Source organism: Accipiter gentilis, chromosome 7 (assembly GCF_929443795.1).
Source record: "Accipiter gentilis chromosome 7, bAccGen1.1, whole genome shotgun sequence".
Lineage (NCBI taxonomy): Eukaryota > Metazoa > Chordata > Aves > Accipitriformes > Accipitridae > Astur > Astur gentilis.
Window position 1 is genome coordinate 29,527,382 of NC_064886.1, and position 25,972 is coordinate 29,553,353.

A 25,972-nucleotide genomic window follows, 5' to 3' on the forward strand; every position below is an offset into this window, starting at 1 on the left:
TTTTAATATAAGTACAGTTTTCTGGAAAAAATAACTTTCAATGCTAAGGTCTCACAATGCATTTGCATTTTTTAAAAATATATATACACACATATATATATATATAAAATTATTCCAATAATTTTTTTTATATGTGGCATGGAAAATTTAAATAGAAAATATACATTAGGAGGAATTCTAGTCTCCCTAGCATGCTAGTTAAACAGATGTCTTCCTACTTATTAATGAGAGTTACATTAATGTACCAGGATTGTGGAGTAAAAGTCTCTTGCATCTTCTCTGTAAAACATCTGTGCTTTGAAGAGAGAGTTTATTTATTACAGCTAGAAATACAACTTCTTTTACTAGGTGCTGTGGGTGTAGTTACTTCTCAGTTGCTTCTTGTGGGGAGAAGAAAAAATTTTAGCCATACATCAGGTTCTCTCCGGCAGAGATCAAAAAATCAGACTGCCAAGTGAGACTTGCATTTTACTATCATTTTGAAGGATTTTTGTGAATGCAATAACTTACCCTTTCCAGGATCATATCAGTGATTTGTATACAGTCTTTGGTGGATATTTCTGATGTTACTGCCTTGGCTAGAGTAAAATCAGACATGGAAACAAGGCCATAATAAGGCTATTTAGTGGTAGCCTCTGCAGACTGCTTATACAATAAAAGCTTACAAAGTATCCTCTGATTCTGCCATAAATCTTTTGGCCTACATGCCAACAGGAAGCATCAATGGGACACATCACTGATGTTAAATCCCTCTTGGGGGGGAGAGAGACAGCATGGCACAGACCATAAGTAGATGAGTACTGTTCAGCATCTATGCAGTTGCAGGTTCCTGTAGTTATCACAACCACTATTTGTAAGACGTAGAACGGTGACACATAGTAAGTGTTAAGCATGGTTGCTGTTGTACAGTTTACAGCTGAGGAAGGGAAGGTTGCATCTGAAAAATGAATTGAAACAAAAATCAGTTTTTCTCCACATGAACTTAGCATTTCTTTTATGTATGTATATATGTTCAATTTTGAGATTAACTACTGATTTAGTAGTAAGTGATAGAAGTGTTTGAAGAACATGATTTGGAATAAACGAGAATAAGATTGGCTACATTTAGTCTAGTTTCTCACATACAAGAATTGTCTATTTGGAAGAATTATTGGGATTGGTTTTCTGATGATGGTGTAGGGTATTTTTGCTTGTTTTAACCTTGAGTGCTAACCATGTGGAAAAAAACCCAAACTTTTTTTCAAGTGTGTGTTATATCATGCTATGTAAGATTTGGATTTAATAGCTGACACAAAACAGGTCTTTCTGTTTACTTTTTCAGTTGCAGATAATTTGCTTACTACAGGATGAGCATGCTAGTCTTTAGTATTTTTATCTGCTATTGTTCTTCTGAACAAACACTTTTGTAAAAATTTGAGGAAATAATCATCTCCCATCAGAGGTTTAGCCAGGGTCAATAGTAGCCACCATGTTTGTTGCCCAAGCTCTATAGCTTTCCGTTGAGTGTAATCCATGCTCTGTTGCTAACAGCTGTAACAGCAAGACATATTTTCTTCTGAACTGACCTGGAGGGTTGATAATTTTTGAAGAAGTTATGCCATAGCTTGAAAGTAGAATGGGACATGTACTTGACTACTTGAGCAGTTTTCAGGAATCTTTTAGGATTTTTTTTTTTTGATCGGCTCCAAATGATTTTTTTTGTCCAGTCTTCAGGCACGTTGGAGGAAAAATAATTCTGAAAATAGCAGTAAATGTATCAATCTCACTACTTACTAGAAGTGCTGTATAAGAGTATCTGGGCTCTGAGACTATATGAAATGGTGGGACTGAAGAGTAATATCACTGTGAGCAAAATAACATAAAAGTAGTCCTAGATAATATCACTGTTTCATAACTGTTAATGTTCATCTTGCATTAGTATTAACAGGCCAAACAGAATATCACATATAGCATTAAAAAAAAAGCTTTTATAAATATGCAGAAAATTACTAATTATCCATAATACCTAATGATCTCTCAAAGGGAATGCCAAGACTAGGAGTCTACTGAAAAACAGGATGTGAAAGTAAGGGGTGGAAATCAGTCTGAATGTGGTTTTTAGGTGCCAAATGCAATTTGTTGCAAGATACACTATTTGTTAAAGGGGATCTAGTTTTTTCCAAGTGGCTTTCTGCTTTGTGTAGGAGCTTTCACACTTTTAAAAAGCAGTATGGTAGGAAATGAGAAAGTACTTGACAGAGGAGAGGAGAGTCTGGTGATGAGATTAAAAAAAACCTAATTGATTCTGTAAACTATAGATACTATTAGGAGCAAGAAGTCTGCATTAGATGTGATGGAAACAAGGCTGTCTATCGTGATCTGAGAACATCTTACACAGTGTCAGAAATGTCATACCAACATCAGAAAAAGAATTAATGTGTAAGACTTCTTCTACTATTTCAAATTTTTTGTGGTTTGTGTATTTTTAGTATGTTTGCTTTGTCCTTGTGGCCTTCATGTTACATGAAGTACTATCTATCCCACTTTATGTCAGATTACATGTTAATTCTTGTCCCACAGCAAATGTAAGGTAAATAAAAGCTATGTAGTGTGTACTCTGGCCCATAAAATATAAATGTTGCTGTATACATGTGCTTGACCCTAATTAAACTTCACGGTGGTAACCTTGGTGAGTATTAAACTTGTTGGTGATCAATCCAGTGGTTTACAGATCTGGTATCCTGGATCATGGAACCACAAGAAGAAAGCAACAGAAAACGTGGAACAGGAAAATTAGGAATATTGAGGCCAGAAAAGGAGGACATGTAAAGACAAGGATTTTAGCCTATTGCAGAATGATGCTACTCTATAGATATTAAACTAATAACTTTTCTGTCCAGTTTATTGTGTGTTTGGCTATTGCTTTTTCTTCCTTCAAGTGTGAAGTCTATACAATTCACTACTTTCACTTAGATATCGAATGGTGTCAAGGAATAGAATTTGCTGTTACTATCCCTCTGCTTTCAAAGAAAAAGGTATGTGGTATGTTGTATGCTAGATGTGATCCAATAGTTTGAGGGTCCTAGAAATCCAGTATAGTCATAAGAGAGGTAATGGAGATTACAGCCCTCTAAATAGATGATTTTTTTTTCTGCTTTGTAATGCAATGACATCACTTAGTTTAGACCACTTGAGTATGTGAAGCTGGAATTTTGTGTGTTCTATTGAGCTGATTTTGTTTGGAGTGAACATTAAAATGTGATATTTTTTTTTTTAAATTCATCTGCTTCTGAATGACAAGAAAAAAATTATTCAGGTAACAGCATTAGTAGTCACTGATTATTGTACACGCTATAGATGCTTGTAAGTTTATACTTACTTATTTGTGCCAAGATACTCATGTTCTTTCTTTGTGTTTACTCATTTCTCACTTTAATGCCAAATGAAGTCACAAAACTTCTGTGTAAGCAAATATGTATTCATCTAGGAATGGCTACGTTCAGTCTAGCTAAAGACATATTTTGCATTTTCATGTTATCTTTAGTTTTTCATAGCCAAACATCCACTGAAGTATAGTTTTAAAATAAAGTATTTTGAATTATCATTTTTGGGTTTAGGTATTGACATTATTTTTGCATGATAAAAAGGCTGTCACTTATATCTTGTTCTCCCCTAAGTTTATCTTTCCTTTTTTTCTCTCTGCATTGTGACTAAAGGCTTCATATTTTAAAAACATTTGCCTTTTTAAAATTAGTTAACTAGGTAAGTTGAAATTCTTACCTAACTCCCAGGGAATTTGGCAAGGCAGCAGTAACACCACATTATAAACTCTATACAACTGATGTTAATAGCTGCTCATTTGATTTAGAGAGTAGCATGCTATTCAATTGCTCTAGGGGACTTTCTTCTAAGTCAGTCTTGTCCATAATTATGATGGCTCTGACTCTCGTCTACCTGTAGAATGAAAAAATGAATTCATTAATGTCAAATACCTGTAAACTCTGAAAATACTCAGCTGAAATTTTGCTGCTAAGCAAACAGATATGGGAGAACATGGGGAAATATCAAAGTTGGTTCCTTCAAAATAGTGTCAGTTTCTCAGACTCTTACTTGAATGCCTCATACAAAACCCATAAAATTTGAATGATTCTCATGAATGGCATGGGCCTCATGTGAAATATGTATAGTTCCCCTGGAAAGTGACATTGGAATTATTCCTAGAAATACTCTTAATTTTTCATATGCAGGAGGGACATGATAATTTAAGATGGGTTTCAGTAGTAGGAAGTCCAATGCTAAGTAGAAGATTATTTTGATCATTTAATACTTGCCTTCCCTTCCAAGAGAGTCACCAAAAAAAGGCAAAAATAACACATTCACTACTTATCTTAATTTTTGTTATTCCCATTTCTGAGCATTTGCTTCATTTATCATTGATACAGAAATGTCTAGTGTATGTATTCTGAAGGGATTGTGGAGAGTAGAGAGAAGCAAAAACATCAGTTGTGTTGACATTCCCAGTGCTGGGGACTAAGTATTATAAACCAAAGCAAATCTGGAGTAGAACATCGAGCAGACCAATGAACATCATCAAATTAAAAATAAATTTGTAAAAATAAAATCTGAGTCCTTAATGTATATAGTCTAGACTACTTATACAGTCAAATTTAATAATGTATCTCTACTTGTATATTAATACAATGTGACCTACCGATAAGAAAGCACTACGTAATTAAGTCACAGAAAAGATGAGTATTTACCTTGGGGAAAGTCTAGGTAATTCAGTACTTTCACATGCCAACCGTATCTCTAATGTAATCTTTCCACGAAGTGTTTGAGGATTTACCAGGAGAGTTGAGCCAAGAGAAGCTTTAACAGCTATTTTTTATGTGTTTTTAACACTTCATAAACAAATAATGCATAATTCATCTTCTTGAATGACCACTTTGATGCTGAGATTAGGAATTATGAGGCCGAACTCAAACCTTTATTGTAGAGCATTCACAGGTAGAATTAAGGTTTGTCTCATCCTCTTGAAACGCTGATTTTTAGAATAGTTTTGTAACAGCTGTGGTTTCATTAGTTTTGTGATGAGACATTTGAGATGAAAATCACTAGTTCTTGTAAATCCCCTATTCTGTCTGTCTCTGGAATACAAAGAGCCAATTGTTCTGTTAGTTATTCACTGACTTTTTGCCAGGAAACCTTCTTTCTTTCTGCCCAGTGTGAATCCTCATTACTGATGTTTTGTATAGCTCTCATTAGATTGGTTAAGTTTAATGTTGTTCTTGGATGTGGCTCTGGGAATCTGAATAAATCCCACAGAAATACCGTACTATAATTTATTTCAGCAGAAGCTATGGTACTGATAGCAAAAGGAACAGGCATAAGGCTGAAGTCTTTTTATAAAAAAAAAAAGAACCTTAAATTTAGTAAGCTTTAAAAAAAAAAAAAAAAGACAAAAGACTGTGGAGATAAAAGGCCATTTGTTCCCAGAAGCACACTAGTCATTTGTCATAATAGTATTAAGATAAAAAGACAGGTCTACATTAACTTCCAGGCTCCAACATTAGATTTTTATGTTATGTTTGAGATGTTGCTGCTACCCATTTAGGCCTTTGTCAGCCAAAGACCTCCAGTGCAGTTCTGCTGGCTGATAACAGGGTAGGAGCACAAATGATGATGAGGTGAGACTGCTCATGGATATTTTTACCATCATATCTTCTAGATGTGCTCTGAGATAGTAAAGAGGCCAGGAAGCAGTTTTAAAAATTGACTTTCCTGTGCCTGCTGCTTGCAGGGATTACAGCAGTCACACTCAGCCACATGACAACATACCTTTCTTGCGTTCCTTTGCCTGGCTTTCTCCATCCATCTCTTTTCTCTTGTTTTACACTCAGATCTTATACACACCCTTTGAGAAGGGGGAATCACCAAAAGTAAGACTAAACCACAGCAAGTATTTAATCATTTCACTTGTATTTAAACCCCTGAGGTCCCTAGTACGGAGAAGAAAACAACCTAATGGGGAAAGACATTTGTTCACAAAGAAAAGCATTTTGGATTTAGTTAGCTAGGTCAATCTGGAGGCATTGCGTGAAAACCTTAAGGATTCTTTTTCGTGCATTGTTGAAAGACAGTTTTGTTTCTTACTTGCTTGCTTTTATATCCTCGCTAGCAATGTTAGATACCTTCCAAGTATATGAGAATCTCTGTTAACGTTTTCTTTCTAGTTTGTTTATATTACTTATCACAGACTATAGAACAGACACATGTAAACACTGTAGGTTAAGAGAATGTGCTAAAATCTTCTCCAAGCACATTGGTAACATTTCCTTTATATGTTTTGCAGCATGATTTATCTTCAGGAAATGCAAGTTCAACTGTGTAGTGTACCCAACTAAATACATACTGTCTACCACTGAACACAGAAAATTATTGGGTTTGTTTGCCTATTAGTCAGATTAGTCATCTCCTGTGAGAGTCCGAAGTGCAGCCAGATGACTCATACACAAGCAATACCAGTAATTTCAGGTTCTACTGGCATAGCTAACTGGCAACCCTGTTGCAGTGGCCACTTAATGATATAGGAGCCTTCAATAAGCAAACCAGGAGCCTGGAAAGTCTTGCATCCACCTTAGGCAACAAAATCAAAAAAAAGATATAGTTCAATATATAGTCCCATTCCAGTTCAAAGTGGAATTAGATTATATGGTTTAGTTTCTGGAACATAACTCAAGAGTGGACACACGTGCATTATTCATCACTCTTCAGTGATGTGGTAGAAAGTAGGTTTTGGGGGTGTTTTTATCAATAATTTTCTTGGGAGTTGCTTTTTACTAAGTTATGTGTTTCCTACCTGGATGGAGTGATATGTAAGTTTTAGGTCTGTGGTCTTGTACAGATGTAAACCAATATGATGTCCTCTCTTCCTATATGCACTTGCAGTCTGAGTGGATTTCTTGATGTGCCTAGGCATAGAGCCTCCAGGCCTCTTTTGATTGTTTCACTAATGTGAAGGTTGAGTCAGAAATGGTTCCTACATATTTTATTCTTTTTTCCTATGTGTGATGTCACCCTTTTTCACCTTCTGTTGGCCTCAACTTCATCACTAAAAACACTAGCTAGTGGCATTCTGAAAGGGCTGTCTATGCTTCATGCCACTTGCCCACAGGCATCAGGCTTAGGTGAGCTCAGTCCTTACTGTCTGGCACTAGCAGGAAACATTATTCTGAATAGCATCTCTTTTCTCTTAGAGAGTTGTTATTTTATCACACAAGAGACTTAATTGCTACTTCTTTTCAGATCAGGTAAAAAATTATCCTGTGTGTATTTGGGTGAAGACAAGGGAAGTTGTTTTGTCCCTCTTCCCCTTCCCTTGTAAAAAGCATGCACTTTTACAGAATGCTTACAGAAGGAACTCTTGCAAACCTTTTAGGAGAGTCTTCCTGATTCAGGAAAGACCCACCACAAACAGATTTGCTTGGTTTTTGGTTTTGTTCCAGCTCTTGCTAATGTGCAAAAGGAAAAAGCATGCTCAGGTGGAAAAAAATACCTATCATTTATAGTTCCTAATGTCAGAGTGCTACATAGGTAAACGAGAAGAATGCAACTTCCTTATTCTACTCCCACAAAACACCCACAAAAACACAGTACCACAACATCAAGGGGAAATCCTTTATGTTCTCTCTAGTTAAGACCCAGATGGATTTCCATCTTATCTTCTCCCCATATTCACACACACAACCCATGACTTCTCTCCTATTTGAGTGTGAAAGGAGCAGAAGTAGGTATGAATAGTGTATGTAATCGAGCACGTTTTCTTTGAGCTCTCAGCAGTGTTTCACAACACACTGTTGCATTTTGTGTTTATGGGAGAGCACAGACTGTCTTGCTTGCCTATTTAATTTTCTCTTCCCGTGCTGCAAGGCTCAGTTCATTAATTAAAGACTGTCACACTTCAGGAGAAGAGAATATGTTTGGCGGGGGTTTTGTGGATCATAATTCTAAAAATCCAGTCAAGCCATTTTCTTGATTGATTCTGGAATGAGATATACAGGCTTCAGTGGAATTAATTGTACCTCTCTGTTTTCTTAATTTATATTTTAGGCATCTGACTGCCCCACCACTACCACTTCTTTTGGTACATTCATTTTTTCCCCTTACAAACTAGCATACAAAGACTCTTCTAGGTATATGCTCTGACTGTATTGATTTTTTTTTGTTGTTCTTGTTAAACATGTGTCTTCCAATGATATTAGTACTGTACTATCCACGTAGCTGAAAAGCATTTTTACAGAAGGGTAATTTTAAGTCTCAGAAATGCTGTTGGTCAAGCAGGTAGATTTTCTTGAAAACTGTATGTCGTGGTTTCAACCCACAAAGGACCACGCAGCCGCTCGCTCACTCCTCCCACCCCCCTCCGGTGCGATAGGGAGGAGACGGAGGAGAGAAAAGAAAAAAACCTGGAACCTCGAGGGCTGAGATAAAGGCAGTTTACTGGGACAACACAAAGAAATTACAACAACGGTACTAATGAAAGAATATACAAAAAGAGTGATGCACAGTCCAACTGCTCACCACCTGGGACCCGACGCTTCCCCCCACCGAAAGTCAAGACCACCCCCCGGCCCGCTCCCCATTTATATACTGAGCGTGATGGCACATGGTATGGAATAGCTCCTTGGCTAGTTCAGGTCAGCTGCCCTGGCTGTGCCCCCCACCTCCCAGGTTTCTGTAAAAATTAACTCTATCCCAGCTGAACCCAGGACACTGTAGGAGGTATATAAATATAAAATGACCCTGATTATGAATGTTGACGATTTCTTGAGGAATTTTCATGGCATGAACTCCATGTATAATGTTTAAGTATTTTAAATAGCAGTGAAAACAAAAAATATGTGAGACCTAAATTGCAAAAGCAGAATGGTAGCTATCTAATGGTATTATCATACTAATCCTAAGCTTGCTGTTATCAAATACACTGCATGCTGACAGACCTTGATACCCCAACCATCAGTGTTTTGGTAGCATCATGTAACATGCTTCAGGACCGATCTAACAAAAACGCTTTCAAATCAGGATCTCTTACTACATTTTCTGCTGTGGTGGATTAGCAAATAATGAAGAGGATTTCTCAGAGACTGATTTATTATTAATCTGGTTGTCTGTTTCTTTTCTGTATCGGTTCCGTATCAGTTGCACAAATTGTTTATGTATGCAAAATAAGACTGAAAATTCACATGGAGGAAAGGAACAAAGCTAACAGCAAAAATGCCAGGAAAGTTGGCTTTGAATTGCATCAACTTCTTACCTTCTGAATTCTCTTGAGAAATAAAGCAGTTTGAAATGCCTGATGTATTGTGAACATGACACTTATTAACTGTCACAGTAATCCACAGTGTGAAGACAATGGTTTTGGCTAAATCAAAGGTGACTGAATTTGCGGTCAGAGAAGGGGGTGCGTTATGTGTATTTACATCATGAATTGTAACTACAAGTTTGTATTTCCCCTCTTTCTAATAGCAGAGGAAAATGGATATTTTTTTTTTCCTTCTGTTGCTTAGCTGAATTCATTTGATCTTACTCTCAAGAGTACCTGATAAAGGAATCTGGAAAAAAAAGGTGTTTAAAAACAACCTGCTTTACTCAATAGCTTTATTTTAAACTGTTTCAACTATTGTTTTCCCATTGTTTGAATGGATCCTACTTTCCCTGGTAAGCAGAACAGTTTTTCAAGTTTTGGAGCACTGTGAAGGTGTATAATAAGGCAGCTGAATAGTGTGGACCAATATTGCACCCTTTGGGACTTATTTCTTTAATGGCTTCAGCGTCTCTATTGCCAGTAGCACTTGTAAATACACAGGGAACTGTACTGATTGTTGCACCTCCGGTTATTAATCTGCAACCCCAAATGCATTTCTTTCCTTGTCCTCTTGAGATGGAATGTTTTTGAAGAGATCAGGACCAAGTTTGTTAAATATTAATCACACATTACTTGAGCTATGGCTGTTTAAAAACTATCTGGTTTACCATTTAGTTTCTGCTACCCTCTTTATTCTCACCAAGGTTTCTCTTTCCTCTGTCATTTCAAACATATTATAATGTAGGAAAAATGTTTTCTTTAGTAGAAATTTTAGTTTCTTCTCCAATGGTCTTGTCTCTTAAAACTGTAATTTAGTAGGCATGCTATGTGACAGCTGTTTGTATCAAGCTCCTTTCTTGTCCCTACTTCAGGAAAAGGAGAAAAATTTATGGTATTGTCCTTCCAGACACAAGAACCTTTTTCAGGAATGTGGACTCTGCTGAATTTTGTTATCTTCATCTTCTAATCTAGGTACTTATCGTTATTTTGTAGAAGTTGAAAACTTGCCACAATCACAATTTCATAAACCATGTGTTTGAGGCTATAAAGGAAAACAGTTTGCAGGGATTTTCATTCCATGTTCATATAAGGAAAAGTGGTGACTGGGGTTTTCATTAATTTGTAGTTACACAGTTCAGATCAAGATCAGCAAACTTGAGGCTTCTAAGTAACTGAAGGTACTAAAGCAGTAAGAAGTGGTAAGTGATGTAAAGAATGCAAAACTGCTATCCTGCTATCACAAGCAATTGCAAAACCAAGCAAACAACAGTGCTACTGTCTAGCAAATGCCAGTGCCTCTGAAGTAATCTGTAGATTTTGTATTTAAAGGATTGTTTCCTTTCAATAGGATTTACAGTTTGTAGACAAGAGTTATGTTCTGTGTTTGTATAGCAAGAGATACATCAATTTTAAAGAGTATTTTTAAAAACACTAGAAATAGAAAAGCTTGCTACCTATGTAATCACTGATCCATGACCAGCTGTAGATCTGCAAGCAACACTTAAAAAAAAAAAAAGGCAAGTGGAATTTATTGCAGTTGGTAACTTCTAAGGCAGTAATGAAGTAAAAAATTTGAGGATACACTGGATTGCTGTTTAAACTAGTGGCTCATTCAGTATTTAGAACTGCTGCCAACTGAGTCTGCTGTTTAATTGTAGACTTCTTGATGGAGTTAGAGCAATGCTGCAGCCCCTCAGACAACATTCCACTATTAAATGTACTAACACACTAGTTACTCACTTTTGGGTACACTACTGTAGTGTGTGTTTCTTCTGGATTTTCCTTCCCTGCCCCCCCCACTGCCTCTCCACTATTCTTTGAATGATAAATGTATTACAGCATGGAAGAGCAGTAGGACCACTACTCTGTTAGCCCAAAATTAGCTTTTCCAACCTTACTCTTTCTCCACATCATTTGACAAGAGATTTGTTAATGGTTTAGTGTCCTCCTTCAACAATAGATTCTTCTATCATTTTGTTTTGAGAAGAATTGATTCTGTGATTTCTGGGGAAGTTCTGCAAATCAGGGAAGTACTAACCACTGCCTAAGTGTGTTCAAATAAATACTCCTCCTGTGCCCAGATTCACTCCATCACTTTTGCCATTAGTTTTGCCCTCTATCTCTATTTAAGTTAAACTACTTGCCTTTATCAATATGGCAACAATTTATTGACGGTTGAGTTGTAGCTGGTCACTATTAATTTAATTATCAAAATATTTGAGGACCAGTTCTAAAGCTTTAGTATATTTTGTGGTGCTAAAAAAGGCACTTTAACGATCCATTCAAGGTGGTTCCAGTATCACATTAAGGGTTGCCACTGAAATCAGCAGGCGTCTTTGCATGTAAGTTAAAGTATTTATACTGACAGGTTTTTTTACAAGCATTTGTTTTTTATTATTTTCACCAAAATAAAGCATATAGCATACAATGTTTTCACACATTGAGGAGACAAGTAAGTGTATCTTGAATTCTTTAATACATTGACAGCTTATGTAACACAAAGGGTTTTTTCTTCATGGATGTCAATTTTAAATGCAGCTGTTTGCCCCTTTTTTTTTTTAAACAAACTTATATCTTGTTACCATACATTTCCCTTGTTAACTTATAAATGCTTAAATAACAGTTGGGAAACTGCAGTGGTATTTATTGCTAGAGATAAAAATTTGCTTTATTAGGATGAAGCCTGTATATCAAGTTACGAACTGGCAAATAAAAAAACCCAACCCTAAATGTATGATCTCAATTGAACTGATACAGAAAAACTTTAAAATAACAACTCCTTAACCTTCACCTCCAATTTTTATGTAGAATAATAAAAAAAAATATCAATTTTCATATTTCCACACAGGTTGGTATGCATGTTAATTAAGGTATTTTCTGAATTTCATTTAGAATTTACAATAAACTTGTTTGTAATTATAAATAAATAAAGGTATGAAAACAAAATATCATACTGCATTTCTCTTGAAGTTACCAACTATATTAAATGCATAATTTAAGTTCATAAATACAATCCCATTCAACTTAAATATCACAGGACTAACTTCATGTGCTCAGAGTTTCATGCTGCATAGTTGAGAAAGGAAAAAAATTAGGTGGCACTTAGTATCTTTAATGGCACTTCTTTCAGGAAAGGATAGTATGCATTTGTATTACTAGCTAGGGTTGCTCTTCAAAACAGTATTTTAATATATGCATGAAAAATACATTGAACACTAAACAAAGCAACAATTCCTATGTTGTGCTTCAAGCTTTAGCTAATGGTACAAGGATCATCGTTGTTTGGTTTCATTTCCCCTTCCAGCAATAAAGTGATCACAGCCTTACTCAAGTAGCTGCATGTTCCCTTTTTTCCAGTTGGGTGGGTATTGTAGAATGCAGTCATGTCATCCTGCAGGAGAGGGAAAAGATGTTTCCATTAGTGTTGATTATGTAAAGCAGCCTAACACAGGTGAACAAGAGCATCATCACAAACATGTTAGAAATGCAAATGTGTTTTTCAGGCTTTAAAGCTATAGTATAATTCTGCTCAATTTTCAGAAATCTCCCACATATACTTACCTGAACGTGTGGAAAACAGTTTACTAAAATGCACTGTATAAATTTCTTTACTGAATTTTCCAGTCCTGTACAGATACCACCTTCTTAATATTATTTTAAAATGTAATAGATGTCAGAGAACAGCTGCTCTCAAAACATGCAGCTAGATGATTTCTATGTGGTAACTTACTGTGCTACCACAGTATGATTGTGAGTCAGGTCCTTAGGTGTACATGTAGAGATACTGACTAAAGATTTATTTGGAAGAAAAAATTTTTTTTCTAAATCCAAGAACCAAACCACAGGTAGCACATGAACTAATTCATTAATCAGATCAACAAAATAGATGTCCTTCACTGAACACTTGTTTTGCATAGTTAATGATAAAACATCTGCTTACTCTCAAATTATATATTGGCTGTTATAATAAAAGTTCAACACTAATTCAGGAAATTGGTTACTTTTATTAAATCAAGTGCAGAGATTGTGGGTGAAAACATTAGACTTGTAGGTTTAGGGTGTGTTTAAAATTACTGGAGTAAATACTTTTGGCAGTTATTACATGTTAACAGGGAATTAACAAACTTCAAAATATTTGCTAGTCAGTTTAATGGAAGAGCATAGTTCAGACACATTAGGAATTCTTTTAGCAACGTTTGTTAGGAAAACTTCAGACAGAATATCATCAGAACAATCCTAAATAGGCTACCGTTAACTGCCAGCAGGCATATACGTGGGAATAGGGGAGAGTCAGGTTCCCCAAAATTTTAAATTAAGGAGTTGCAATTTCCAACAACAACAACAATCTCACAACTATAAATTGGGATTTCTAAGAGACAAAAAGGCATCATTCTAAGTAGATCTGGGCTTGGAAAAAATTCCATTGCTTTAATGGAGGCTAGCACAGCACCATCAAAAATCGGGTTTTGCATGGGATTTTTCTTTCTGTTTATAGCAATTGGGGATTTCCAGCTTGTCGCAGAAGGCAGTAGCATATTCAAGATACTGTGCGGAGCTGGCACTTAATAGCCATTTGTGTGGATGCTAAGTCTGATTTTGCTGTGGCTGCAAACACAGAGTCATTACCATCCAAAATAGGCAGGCCAAAAGAATCATAATTTCAAGAAAATTGCGTCCTTTAAAAAACAAAGGTATTATGCAAGGTGATATGTTGCTAAGGCTGGACATCTGGCTTGCTTTCAAATCTTACTGCAAAAAAGTGAACCTTGAAACTTTTGAAAGAATTTTTAAGGAGCACATCCTTCCTCATCTTTTCAAGGAGCTAAATTCAGCAACAGGAGCTGCTGTTGCATATCAATATGGTTCTGAATCAATAGATTATTCAGAGCCAGCACAGATATCTCCAAATATATTGTGCACAATAAAATGCCACACCGAGTGAGGAAGATCATCCTCAGTAGCACAGGGACTGGTCCCACTGCTTTACTCGTATTTCTTCCTTCAACCAGTTCAATGAACCTGGCTTCATTACAGAATTTCAGAGCTTTGAGGCACCAAAACTTGTAGCGAGAATACTTAGAGGTCTTTAAAACAGAAAACCTAATATCCTAGTGAATTGAATCTTAAAAGCTACTTAATGATCAAGTTTCATGTATTTGCATTTTAAGCCTTAGAGATTAAAAGCTTGCTAGGTCATGAATGCAACTCTAGTACAAAAATTAGTAGCTAAGAACAGTTTTGCATTTCAAGTTTTTTACATTAGTATTGTCAATATGAGTTCTTTGGTCACTAAATTTTTCTTAGCATCTGTGTACATAAGATCCTAAGTTCACACTTCCTTGCTGAGCTTTAGGTTTTTCTTTTTTTGTTATTCTTAAATCTTCTCTGTTCTAGTGTCCTCCCTAATTAATTCTTTCCCCTTTAATAAGTATTATAACTATTTCAGCTTTACCCTGACTCTCATTTCAGAGCTATGTAATGTTGTGAGTGTTCTCCTTACCATACCAGTTTGAATTCACAGTTCAGCAATAAAGTAAGTATGCATCTTTTATCTCTGCTTATAGGTTGTTTGCAGACTTATGCAGCACTTGGGTATATTAATTTCTTATTTGTGTTCCCCTCTCTAACTCCTATCAATTGCTTTTTATTCTGACTGCACAGTATTAATGTTTATAACTAACTTCAGTAAGAATGGCAAATTCTATAAGACTGTAATATTTTACTCACTTGTTTCTCAGCTCCCTTTGGACTGCTGTGATCTTTCTGAAAGTCATGAAATGCTTCTTGCACCACTTTGTCCAAGTCCACTTTGTCCTGGAACTCTAGCTCAGGATTTCTCTCCAAAATAACAGATATAACCATCAACAACTAGAAGGCAGAAGAAGACTGTAAGACTTTAAATCTGAGGTTTTTTGAAATTCAGGTTACATAAAAGCACTGTTAATAATTGCATATGCCTCTTTCAAGCAGGAAGCCATTTAATAATGGCACAGGTAATAGTGCACAGCTAATAGAATTCTGACTTTGATAAAAGAATCACTGAAAAAGCAGGCTTTTATGAAAGGTTACAATTTCTGATGACTACCTAGTTAAGGGCACTGCATAAAATGATTGACATTAACATCTAACTTTGCTGGGAGCCAGGGAAGCTATTTTCCAGTTCATTCAGTTCACTGGGTGGCTGCAAAAATACTGGTGCTCAGCCAATGGAGAGGGTTTGTATTGGCTTTGTGTGGCGGGGTTTTGGTAGCAGGTGAAGGGCTACAGGGGTAGCTCCTCTGAGAAGCTCCTAGAAGCTTCCCTGGCTCCAAGTTGGACCTGCCTCTGGCCAAGGCTGACCCAATCAGCAACAGTGGTAGCACCTCTGTGGTAACATATTTAAGAAGGGAAACCTGCTGCGGAGAGGGGAGTGGAATGTGAGAGAAACACCTATGCAGACATGAAGGCGTACAAAATCAAACATAACCATCAGGCAAATTTAGTGTCAGAGACAGCACAGGATTTTGTAAGAAATAATCTCATGACATGACCCTACTCTTTGAACTCAATAGGAAAGCTCATTGATGTTAATGGAGCAGGGCTGAGTCCTTGCAGGATAACCTGTTCCTACAGAGAAAGTGCCTCTCTAGAACAGTGGTTGGCTTATAAACAGACTGATGAGGACTTGGATCCCTTCTAATAACAACTTAACCTACTTATTTTATAATGATGCTCTTGTAAATATCTAATTCCTTTTTCAATCTCATTCATGTCTCAGACTCAAATTTGTCATTTTGCAGTGAGTTCCAGAGGTTTAATAACTGTTTTGTTGAATGTTTCCTTTTATTGGTTTTATATTTATGCCTCTACTTTTTAATTCACTTTACCTTTGTATATATCTTAAAAGAGAGCATACAAGAAAATTCAATCTGTTATTGTTTTGTCTATGTGTGGCGGGGTTTTGGTAGCAGGGGAGGGGACTGCAGGGGTGACTCCTGTGAGAAGCTGCTAGAAGCTTCTCCAGCTCCAAGTTGGCCCTGCTGCTGGCCAAGGCCAACCCAATCAGTGATGGTGGTAGCAACTCTGGGATAACATATTTAAGAAGGGGAAACCTGCAGAGGGGGAGGAGAGTGGAACGCGAGAGGAACACCTATGCAGATACCAAGGTTAGTGAAGAAGGAGGGGGAGGAGTTGCGCCGGGGGAGGCGATTCCCCTGCAGCCCATGGAGGTGAACAGTGGAGCAGATATCCACCTGCAGCCTGTGGAGGACCCCACGCCAGAGCAGGTGGGTGCCCCCAAAGATGGCCATGACCCCACAGGGGACCCACGCTGGAGCAGTCTGTTCCTGAAGAACTGAAGCCTGTGGAAGGGACGCACACTGGAGCAGTTTATCAAGAACTGCAGCCCATGGGAAGGACCCACATTGGAGAAGTTTGTGGAGAACTGCCTCCTGTGGGAGTGACCCCACACTGGAGCAGGGGAAGGGTGAGGAATCCTGCCCCTGAGGAGGACAGAGGGGCAGAGACAAGCTGTGATGAAGTGACTGCAACCCCTGTTCCCCATTCCCCTACACCCCTGGGGGGAGGAGGTAGAGAAAATTGGGAGTGGAGTTGAGCCCAGGAATCAGGGAGGGGTGGGGGGTAAAGTGTTTTAAAATCCGGTTCTACTGCTCAGTATCCTGTTTTGATTTGACTGTTAACAAATAAAATTGATTCTGTTTTTCCCCCCCCAAGTTGAATCTGTCTTTTTCCCGTGACCATAATTGGTGAGTGATCCCTCCCTGTCCTTGTCTTGACCCATGAGCTTTTCATTGTATTTTCTCCTCCCCATCCCACCAGGGAGGGGGGAGGAGTGAGCGAGCAGCTGCATGGTGCCTTGTTGCCAGCTGGGCTTAAACCATGACAGGGTGAAAAGCAGCAAACACTGAACCTCAGCATTTGATTTTTTGAGGCCTAATCACATATGGTATAGTTGTACTATAACAAAGTAAAAAACAAAGTTGATAGACACCAGTAAAAAAGTCTCGGTTCAAGAGATTTTACATTCCTTGTATCAGAAACAGGTTTAAAATAGGAAGGTGAACATGATGAGTGACCTGTCATAACAACTACAAGCAGGCACTAGAGTCTATATTGGTCATCTTGAGTTTTGATAATTTTGTTATCTTTTATAAAAAATTGGGGATGTTCCAGCAAGTAGCATGGCCATTAGCTGTTAGCCAGAACTGAGATGGATTTAATTTTACTGTGGAGGAATACTCACAAGCACCAGAGGCATCTACTTGGGAACTAACAATGAACGCTGCTGACAGCACAGATGTCAGTTACCAAGGGTACAGATGCTCTTGATCTGTTAAAAAAGTATACGTTATGTGCAGTGGTGAGGAAGGAGTTTAAACAGCCTCTTGCTTTACTGTTAGATATGGGAACAGAAGGGAACTGGAAGTTAGTTGATTCAGTAGCATAAAGCAACTTAATAGACAGCTTCAGCAAAATGGGAAAGAAGACTCTATTGCAGGGCAAACTGATATTTTAGAGCAGTTTTTCCCTAGACCTAGAAAATTGTTAGGAAAAAGCATGGGCTAGTGACTTGAAGGAAAGCTACTTTGGAATTAGTCTTAATAGTTTTCACCTGCTGTGACATAATTGTATTGGCACTGTCATTAATATTTATCTATTTGCTAAAGGGGAAGAACATCAAGAACTTCTTTGTATATTCTGAACACATTAACAGGAACCTGTTTAATCATAAAAAAACTATGGAGAAACCCCTGAAGAAAGTGTTTGTATTTACAGTGCTATTTCTTCAAATATTTGAGCCTCTGTTACTTTTTTTTTCTTTTAAACTGTAAGATACTCATGTACATTATAAAATTTAATTCATTGTAGGCCACAGACCTCTACAATAATTTGTCTATATTCCGGCTGGTCGATATTTTGCAGCATATCTTCAACTAGAAGGGAAAAATTCATTTCATACATGGTCATATCCGATAAGGTTGGTTGCTGAAAAACAAATAATACTTTTATTCAAAGACCATTTGCATTAAATCAAAACCACCCTCATCTAGAGCCTGTTTGCTTGCTGAATAAATAATACTCAACTAAGAAATATGACCACCGTAGTATCAAAAGGGAGCAGATTTCAGAGTCCATGACTTGGAAAGGGTCTTCTAGACTTATGCTTTTATAAATGTGTTTTAATAGAAATAACTGACTTCCATTCTATTCTAATTATATTTTACTCAGAACCAAAAAGAAACCTTGAAAATACCTTTTTTTTTTTTAAATCATTACAGGAACAAATTACCGTAAGTAACACATTATGGCATAAAATAGACATTAACAATAAAATAATTCACTATTATAGGCATGTAGTGCAGAAATAACCGAGCATCTCTGCCAGTTTTACCTGTGGTAAAAATTTCCCTGCAACTATTAAACCATTAGGGGTTCTCTCCAAGATCTGCCACACCCGATCATAGAATCCAGCAGGAGTTCGGTTGAGAGAACCATCTATCTGTCTTCTGTTTAGCCAGCTTCTGTGGACAAAGAAAATTGAGAACTTGAAGTGAAAAAACCAACTGTTACAGATGCAGAACCAAGCCATGTTCTGTGGTGTAAGCCAGTAAACTTAAGTAGTGACATCAAGTACATATTAATGATGCATATGCAGTATATGTTGTGCTTTCTGGTAAGTTATGCTTTAAAGCAAACAGAATGAAGATGCTTACATATAAAGATTAGGTGTGCGTTTGTGCTTTATGTAACTGGAGTAAAAGAATTAACTATGAAATCTATCCAGTGCAGTACAGTAACAGTAGTAGGCTGAATTCATCATGCCTTATCAATTTAAGTCACCATAAACTAAAATATACACAAGACAGAGGTACCACACAGTGACTTATCACAGCCAAATTTATACACACTGAAAAAACCCAGTATTTAACTGTAATATTAAAATTCGTTTTATCATACTACAATAGGCAAAACAATTCATTATATAAATACAGCTCAATGAAATTCCGCATCTATAAAATACGAAATGTAGTAGATAATGGATTAGAAACACCTATCATTCCAATTTAAATACCAGGTTAGAAAAATGCCTTTCAACAGGATTGCTGAAGGTAGGGGGTTTTTATGGTGTGTAAAAAAAAAAAAAAAGAGTGGCCTGTAAATTTAGAAAAAATTCGACAAAATGTTTTTTGTTAAATGAAAGCTTTGCACAAACTTGAGTTACATTCTCCATAAATTACAAATTTTGTTTGCCTTCAGGAGCATAACGTCTGTCGTGTTCTACCCCCCCCCCCTTTTTTTTTTTACTTGCAACCATGAAGACTAGAATTTAATTTTTGTATTTTTCCTTCTCAGTATTACTACAGTAATAGGGCTTTAGCCAAAACGTTTGAGACACTAGCAGTGGAACTTTAAGAAGTGGCAGCCATGAGTATGATTTTAATTGGTGGATTCGCAGTACAGAATAAAGTCTTGTGTAGCAGTACTGCACATATTTGACAGACTGTCCCTATTTGTTTTTTAAATTTTAAGTAGAAAATCTATTTTTATATGGCAAGACAGTAGTGAAAGCTCCCCTAGGAAGCAAATCTCTGATGAAAAACAACTAATACTTTTGTGTCTTAGTTTAATATTCCTGTGAAATGTTTTTTTAAAAAAAGTTCCATGTCTTTATAACCTTAATAAGAGGGAACAAGTACTTCAGGAAGCACCTCATTTAGGAAAGGTGGAAAGTTTCTACATCTAAATCTATGGATATTTGTAACACAGGAATCAACACATTATTATTACACATCATCTACTATTGTGGGTTTGTTTAGGGGTTTTTTTTCCAGGAAAATTATTTAAATTACTGCTTGGCAACATGGCTTTCTGTATTTCAAAGACCTGGTTCTGGTAGGCTGTTTGAAAAGATTTAAAAAAAAAAAAAAAAAAAAGAGGGGTGAAGGAGAAAAATGCCCTGGTCAACTTTGTTAACTTTTTCGTTCTGCAAAACTCTTGTAGCCTAGCTCAAATGAAATTCAGCACTAAAATTTTTTGTGTTTTTGGTTTTTCTTCTGTTTGTATTGTAGACTAAATTGATATGATCAGAATAAAATTACTTGTCATTAAAATTAATTGTTTATGCAGACACCAGTGTGCCTGATGAAATAATAAAAAAATCTTACATTGAAAAACCTTAATCTTAAATACTGGAGAAATTATGAGAACTCCTTCCGAGATCTGACCAGAAAAAGAGAACTCCAATTCAGGCTACTCCATGTGTGTTCTTACACTTCTCTTAAGTGTCCTGGTTTCAGCTGGGATAGAGTTAACTGTCTTCCTAGTAGCTGGTACAGTGCTGTGTTTTGAGTTCAGTATGCGAAGAATGTTGATAACACACACTGATATTTTCAGTTGTTGCTCAGTAGTGTTTAGACTAAAGTCAAGGATTTTTCAGCTTCTCATGCCCAGCCAGTGAGAAAGCTGGAGGGGCACAAGAAGGTGGTACAGGACACAGCCAGGGCACCTGACCCAAACTGGCCAACAGGGTATTCCATACCATGGGACATCCCATCTAGTTTAGGAACTGGGGGGAGTGGGGGCGGGGGAATCGCTGCTCAGGGACTAACTGGGTGTCAATTGGCAGGTGGTGAGCAATTGCACTGAGTATCACTTTTATATTCCAATCCTTTTATTATTACTGTTGTCATTTTATTAGTGTTATCATTATTAGTTTCTTCTTTTCTGTTCTATTAAACCGTTCTTATCTCAACCCACGAGTTTTACTTTTCCCGATTTTTCTCCCCCATCCCACTGCGGGGGGGGTGGGGGGTGGGGGTGGTGGGAAGTGAGTGAGTGGCTGCATGGTGCTTAGTTGCTGGCTGGGGTTAAACCACGACATTAAGTTTCTTGGTGTAGCTTCCAGCTAAAGTAGAAGACCAAGCAAACAGTGTGTTTCCTTTTGTTGTTGTTTTATTTTTAAAAGAGAGAAAAAAAAGCCATCACTAAGTGGTGGACCTTCTGAACACATTTGAGCTTTAGGTAATTGAGATATGCTTTATTGAGAACAAAGGAGATATTTAAAATTAAGCCTTTAAAGCACTTGTGATACAATAGCTGTCACTGACTTACTACTGACTTCTAATTACTTGACCACTGCCAGGATCAAGCCAATGTGCAGTGGCTTTTTTTCCTGTCTAACTGTATTGGTTTAACATGACAAATTAAGAAAAATTGTCTCATACATCACTTCTCAATGCAACACTTTAACTGCCAAAAACTTGTGCCTGCTATGACACTTCCATCTCATTCTCTGTACAGCTCCATCGTCGGACTAGGACAAGAAAACATTAATAAAAAGACAAGTTGTGACAGAAATAAAAAGTTGTTTTCTTAATATAAAGAAAGAAGCACTTGAAGATGTCAAAAATACTCCGATCTATTTAAATTACTATGGTAAGGAAGAGAGTCCTGTAAACTGTATGAGCAAGATGAGTTTTATAACTGTTTGGACCATTAAAAGAACAATGCTCCATTTTAAAAAGGCTACTTACAATCTTGTGACCTACATAAATAGGTCAAAAAGTTATCTGTGGAAGTCTCCACTCTGTTGGTGACGGATATATATATATATATATATATAGTATCATATCCTGGAGCCCTGTGTAAGAGGTAGGATAATAGCAAAAATTTTACCCTCTATGAAAACCTGGAGAGGTTAGTTGTCGAGAGCCTTGTTAGGGAGGTAAAGATACCACTAGCCCTTCATGTATGACAAATTAATTGGCAGTGATATATGATATCACAGTAGCAGAGATTTTTTTAAAAAATCACAACAGTAAGAAAAACTGTCACAGAAAGAAAATGGAAGGAGGCAGTGTTCCATTTTTCCTGGCCGGAAGAGAACTTTTAAAAACAAGTCACCAATGGGTATGGAAAAACGAACTACTAATACCGTACAGAAAGAAGTTAAAGATATGAAGTTTTGAGGAATATGCTGGCTAGCTTTTGTACTTGGATAACCCACAAAAAAAGAATCTTCATCTTCAGAAAAACAACCACAGTGCTCTTTGCCGAGGCAGCTATTGTATGTTAAAGGAATCAAAAGCAGGAGGCACTGTAACAACTTGGGTAAGATCTCTAATGAAGGATGGTGCTTGAATCGCCTACTGTGACTGACCAAATGGTTTCAATAGCATAATATTTAATGGAAAATGCTGCAAAGAGAAACCTAGGGTTGTTCTGCTAAGGTTTTAGAGGAATAATGTCAACATCAACATGAGTCAAGACAGCAACTAAACAGCAAGCATTAATAATGACAACCAAGACACTGAAAAGCATGTGGGAGATACAGAGTACATACAAGTCAGTTGGACTGAGAGATTCTGCATCACCCAAATTAGATAAGCAAGAGCAGACACCAATTTAAGGAGCTTGTTTCTCAGGCATTACAGATTGAGGAAAAAAACAGAATGTGTTTTGAATTAAGCAGGGACATAAGTAGTATGACGTGTGGTATATTTCCTTTTTGTTGAGAGAAAAGGCCATTAGCCATTCAGTCAAGGACTACGGAAATTATCAGCAGTATTATGTCCTGAAGTTTAACTTAACTAGAAGTAAAACCTACAGGAGGACTTTTTGACTTTACTCTTATCAATGTAGTTAAGTGGAAATATTGTAATTCTAACTTTAGTCTTGCACACTTTGTATCATAATGCATGCTCTTTTTGGTAGCTAGTTACAGCTTGGAGAAAAGATTACAAGTTTCAGGCAGCACCGCTATCTCTTGAGAATTCTAGAGAACATCTGTTCTTAATTAATATAATAAGCTAGAAGAAAGAGGGCAACGAACAGCAGACAGACTGTTCTTACAGGTTAAGTAGACAGTATTGAATAATTTTTGGCTCCTTTCCTCACATCAAAGAATTCAGTGCTTCACATTACTGCCAAAGCATAGAGATTACTAGTATAAAGTTAGACTTCCACAAAGATAGAAGATGCAATATAAAAGAAACAATTGTAGAACCTACACAGAGGTGAAAGAATGAAAAAGTGCATTTTTGCTACCTTTCCTTAAGTAAGTATATTACTGATTGCAGGTGCCTGGTGATTGCAGGTATATACAAAGTAGTTAAGAAATAAAAATTACTTCAACAGCCTATTATGAATGAAAACAGGTGCCACAAACCCACACATCTCATTACCTCCCCTGCTGCTGTGGTTGAAGAATATCCAGCAGAAGCTGTTTCACTTCACTAGGGGACATCTGGTATAAGTCCTTGGCTGGCATATCCCCAGCACGGATTTTCAATTCATACTTCATAGCATGGATAATCCATCTGAAGTAAAGGGAGGAATACACTTATTAATTAAAAACAAAGTTTCCAAAGATGAAAAATTAGTCTAATAAAATAGCTCATAAGAATTCCACGTGATCCTGCTATTTGGCTGTCAGGACATGCATACAGTATCAAATGAATGCTCTACTACTCTTAACCGTATTGTGGAATTTACTCAGATTCTGTGTTTGTTTGCAATATGATACAAACTGAAAGGGATAATGCATAGATTTTAAGAAATGGCTTGTTAAGCATGCTTGTCATAGGGAAGATATATTTGACCACATACTCCCCTACATCTCATGTTCATTAAAACAAACATTTACCTGCTTTTTGATGTCAAAATTCCTACTCCAAATTATGCTCTGACAGTGTATGCATTTTGCTGATGAGTTTAAAAAAAAACCTACATAAAAAACTAAATTATTCTACTTTTAAAAAGACTTCAGGCCTTTTTTATAGTTTTAGCCTTTGAAATTCCTTTTTGCAGTCTATCAATTTTCTTTCCTTGCTACTCCCTTTTGAAAAGATTTGATTAAATAAAAATATGGCAACAGTGAAGATTTTTCAGCCTTAGGTATCAGAGAGGCAGAACTTTGCGAATTATTGAAGGAAAATGCTGAATTTTATTCTGCATATTATATGAAAACAGTGCTTCAGCCTCTAATATAGTATCAAAGTTGAAATAATGTACAGATACATCTGAAGCAAGATAACTGAGCATAGAGCTCAGTCTCTTACCATCAACGTTGCTTCAGTTCAAGTAGGTATTACTATCAAAAGGGAGAAGAAACTTAACTAGTTTTTCTGCAAACAGTCCATCACACAACACCTGATCAAGTCTGGGTTACATCAGAGAGTCTTACTCTATTTACCAGAAAATGCAGAGTATTCCTAAGAGAGTTACCTTGTCATCAGGATAGCCACATTCCACAGGCATTTAATTCTTTAGCCTACAAGGTACAGAATGTTTTTGTTTATGTAAGTTAAGTCACAATCTTTTCTGAAGGATTCTTGGTAACTACACAGAATTCTGAGATGTCAGACCAACTGATTCAATGTTGCTTTAAATTTGAGGTTTCTAGGACCATTCACTGAAGGTGCAGGATGCAAGAGAATATTAGGCAACATGGACATACTACAGACTACATACACTACTTTTATTTGTTTTAGTGGGTGAATAGTGTCCTTCTCTTGTTACTAAGATAAACAAACACTACTGGCTTAGGAATTGGTTCTTTTTTCAGCAATGACTGAAATGTATCTCTGTAGAAGTCATTCACTGTTATTTTCTCTTTGCAGTGGCCTACAAAACAGCAAAGTCAAGAGTGGACCTCCTACCAAACTCTTCACTGATAAGAGGTGGGTAGAAGTCAGTTGGTTGGAGGTTTTTACAGTAATAGGGCTGTCAGGAACTTGATCTATTTCAACATGAAAACCTGAAAACAAATCAATAACAAGACACTAAATCAAGTCATTATCCAACTGGAATGGTGTTTCTGTGAGAAGGTTAATTTTGCTCACTGGAGTGGGTGATAACACCGAAATAAAGGAAATTGAATCTCTGGCATTAACCTTGGAAGAAAGAAAAAAAAATTGCAAAAAGGATTAGCTACAAAGAATGAGGAAGGGGAGGAATGAGGAGTAACACGGATCTGTAGAGGGTACAGAAACGGTATTAAAGTGCAAAAGGATAGATGTAATTGCAGTTAAATGTAATACACGTGATTTGAAAAGTTTTGGGTGTTATGATAACTGGAATGTACTGCTAAAGTGGAAGCATGAATCTTGTATGTTAGAAAAAAGATTGCTGGTATCTACCTCAAGTGCTGAAATGCTCTCTATGAAAAAAACATGTAAGATGGGACACTTAAGTTCTAATTTTAAAGCATGCTCACTAATTCTGTAAATCTCAGTCAGTAGCACCTGGCCTCTTCAAAGAAGTGCTTATTCAAATGCATCTGTCTCTTTCTAAACATGAAAAAATAATTAATTTCTGTAGATAGCGAAGGAAATGCAGATACCATAGAATATGGTCACACTCCAGCACAGACAATTTGTATGTCACCTTATCAAAGAACTAAATAGAACAATCCAGTAGGTAAATGATGTTTTAAACTTGATTCAGGTTTGTGGTTCCCAAGCTATCTATAGCTTAGCCTAACCTATTTAGTATAGAATTGGACAACTGTGTAGCTCAGCAACACTCAAGAAGTGTTGTGCGTGTCTGTAATAGGGATACAGTTCAGTTGCGGGTGGGTGGGGTGTTTGGGGTTTTTTTGAAGAACAAAAAGATATTTTTAGCAACCTT

General features: G+C 36.8%; 1 protein-coding gene across 7 annotated transcripts in view; it reads right to left on the reverse strand.

Annotated features, from left to right (window-relative positions):
• Positions 1–11,712: 11,712 nt before the first annotated feature.
• The window catches only part of PHKB (phosphorylase kinase regulatory subunit beta), an 89,852-nt gene continuing 75,592 nt past the window's right edge, over positions 11,713–25,972 (reverse strand). For all 7 annotated transcript variants that reach the window (XM_049805244.1, XM_049805245.1, XM_049805242.1 and 4 more), the window contains 5 exons: positions 23,527–23,661; positions 18,735–18,864; positions 18,221–18,328; positions 15,071–15,211; positions 11,713–12,734 (listed from right to left, as the gene is read on the reverse strand). In XM_049805244.1, coding sequence (XP_049661201.1) covers positions 12,597–12,734; positions 15,071–15,211; positions 18,221–18,328; positions 18,735–18,864; positions 23,527–23,661 — 652 coding nt within the window. In that variant the 3' untranslated portion in view covers positions 11,713–12,596. The remainder of the gene's footprint in view (positions 12,735–15,070; positions 15,212–18,220; positions 18,329–18,734; positions 18,865–23,526; positions 23,662–25,972) is intronic.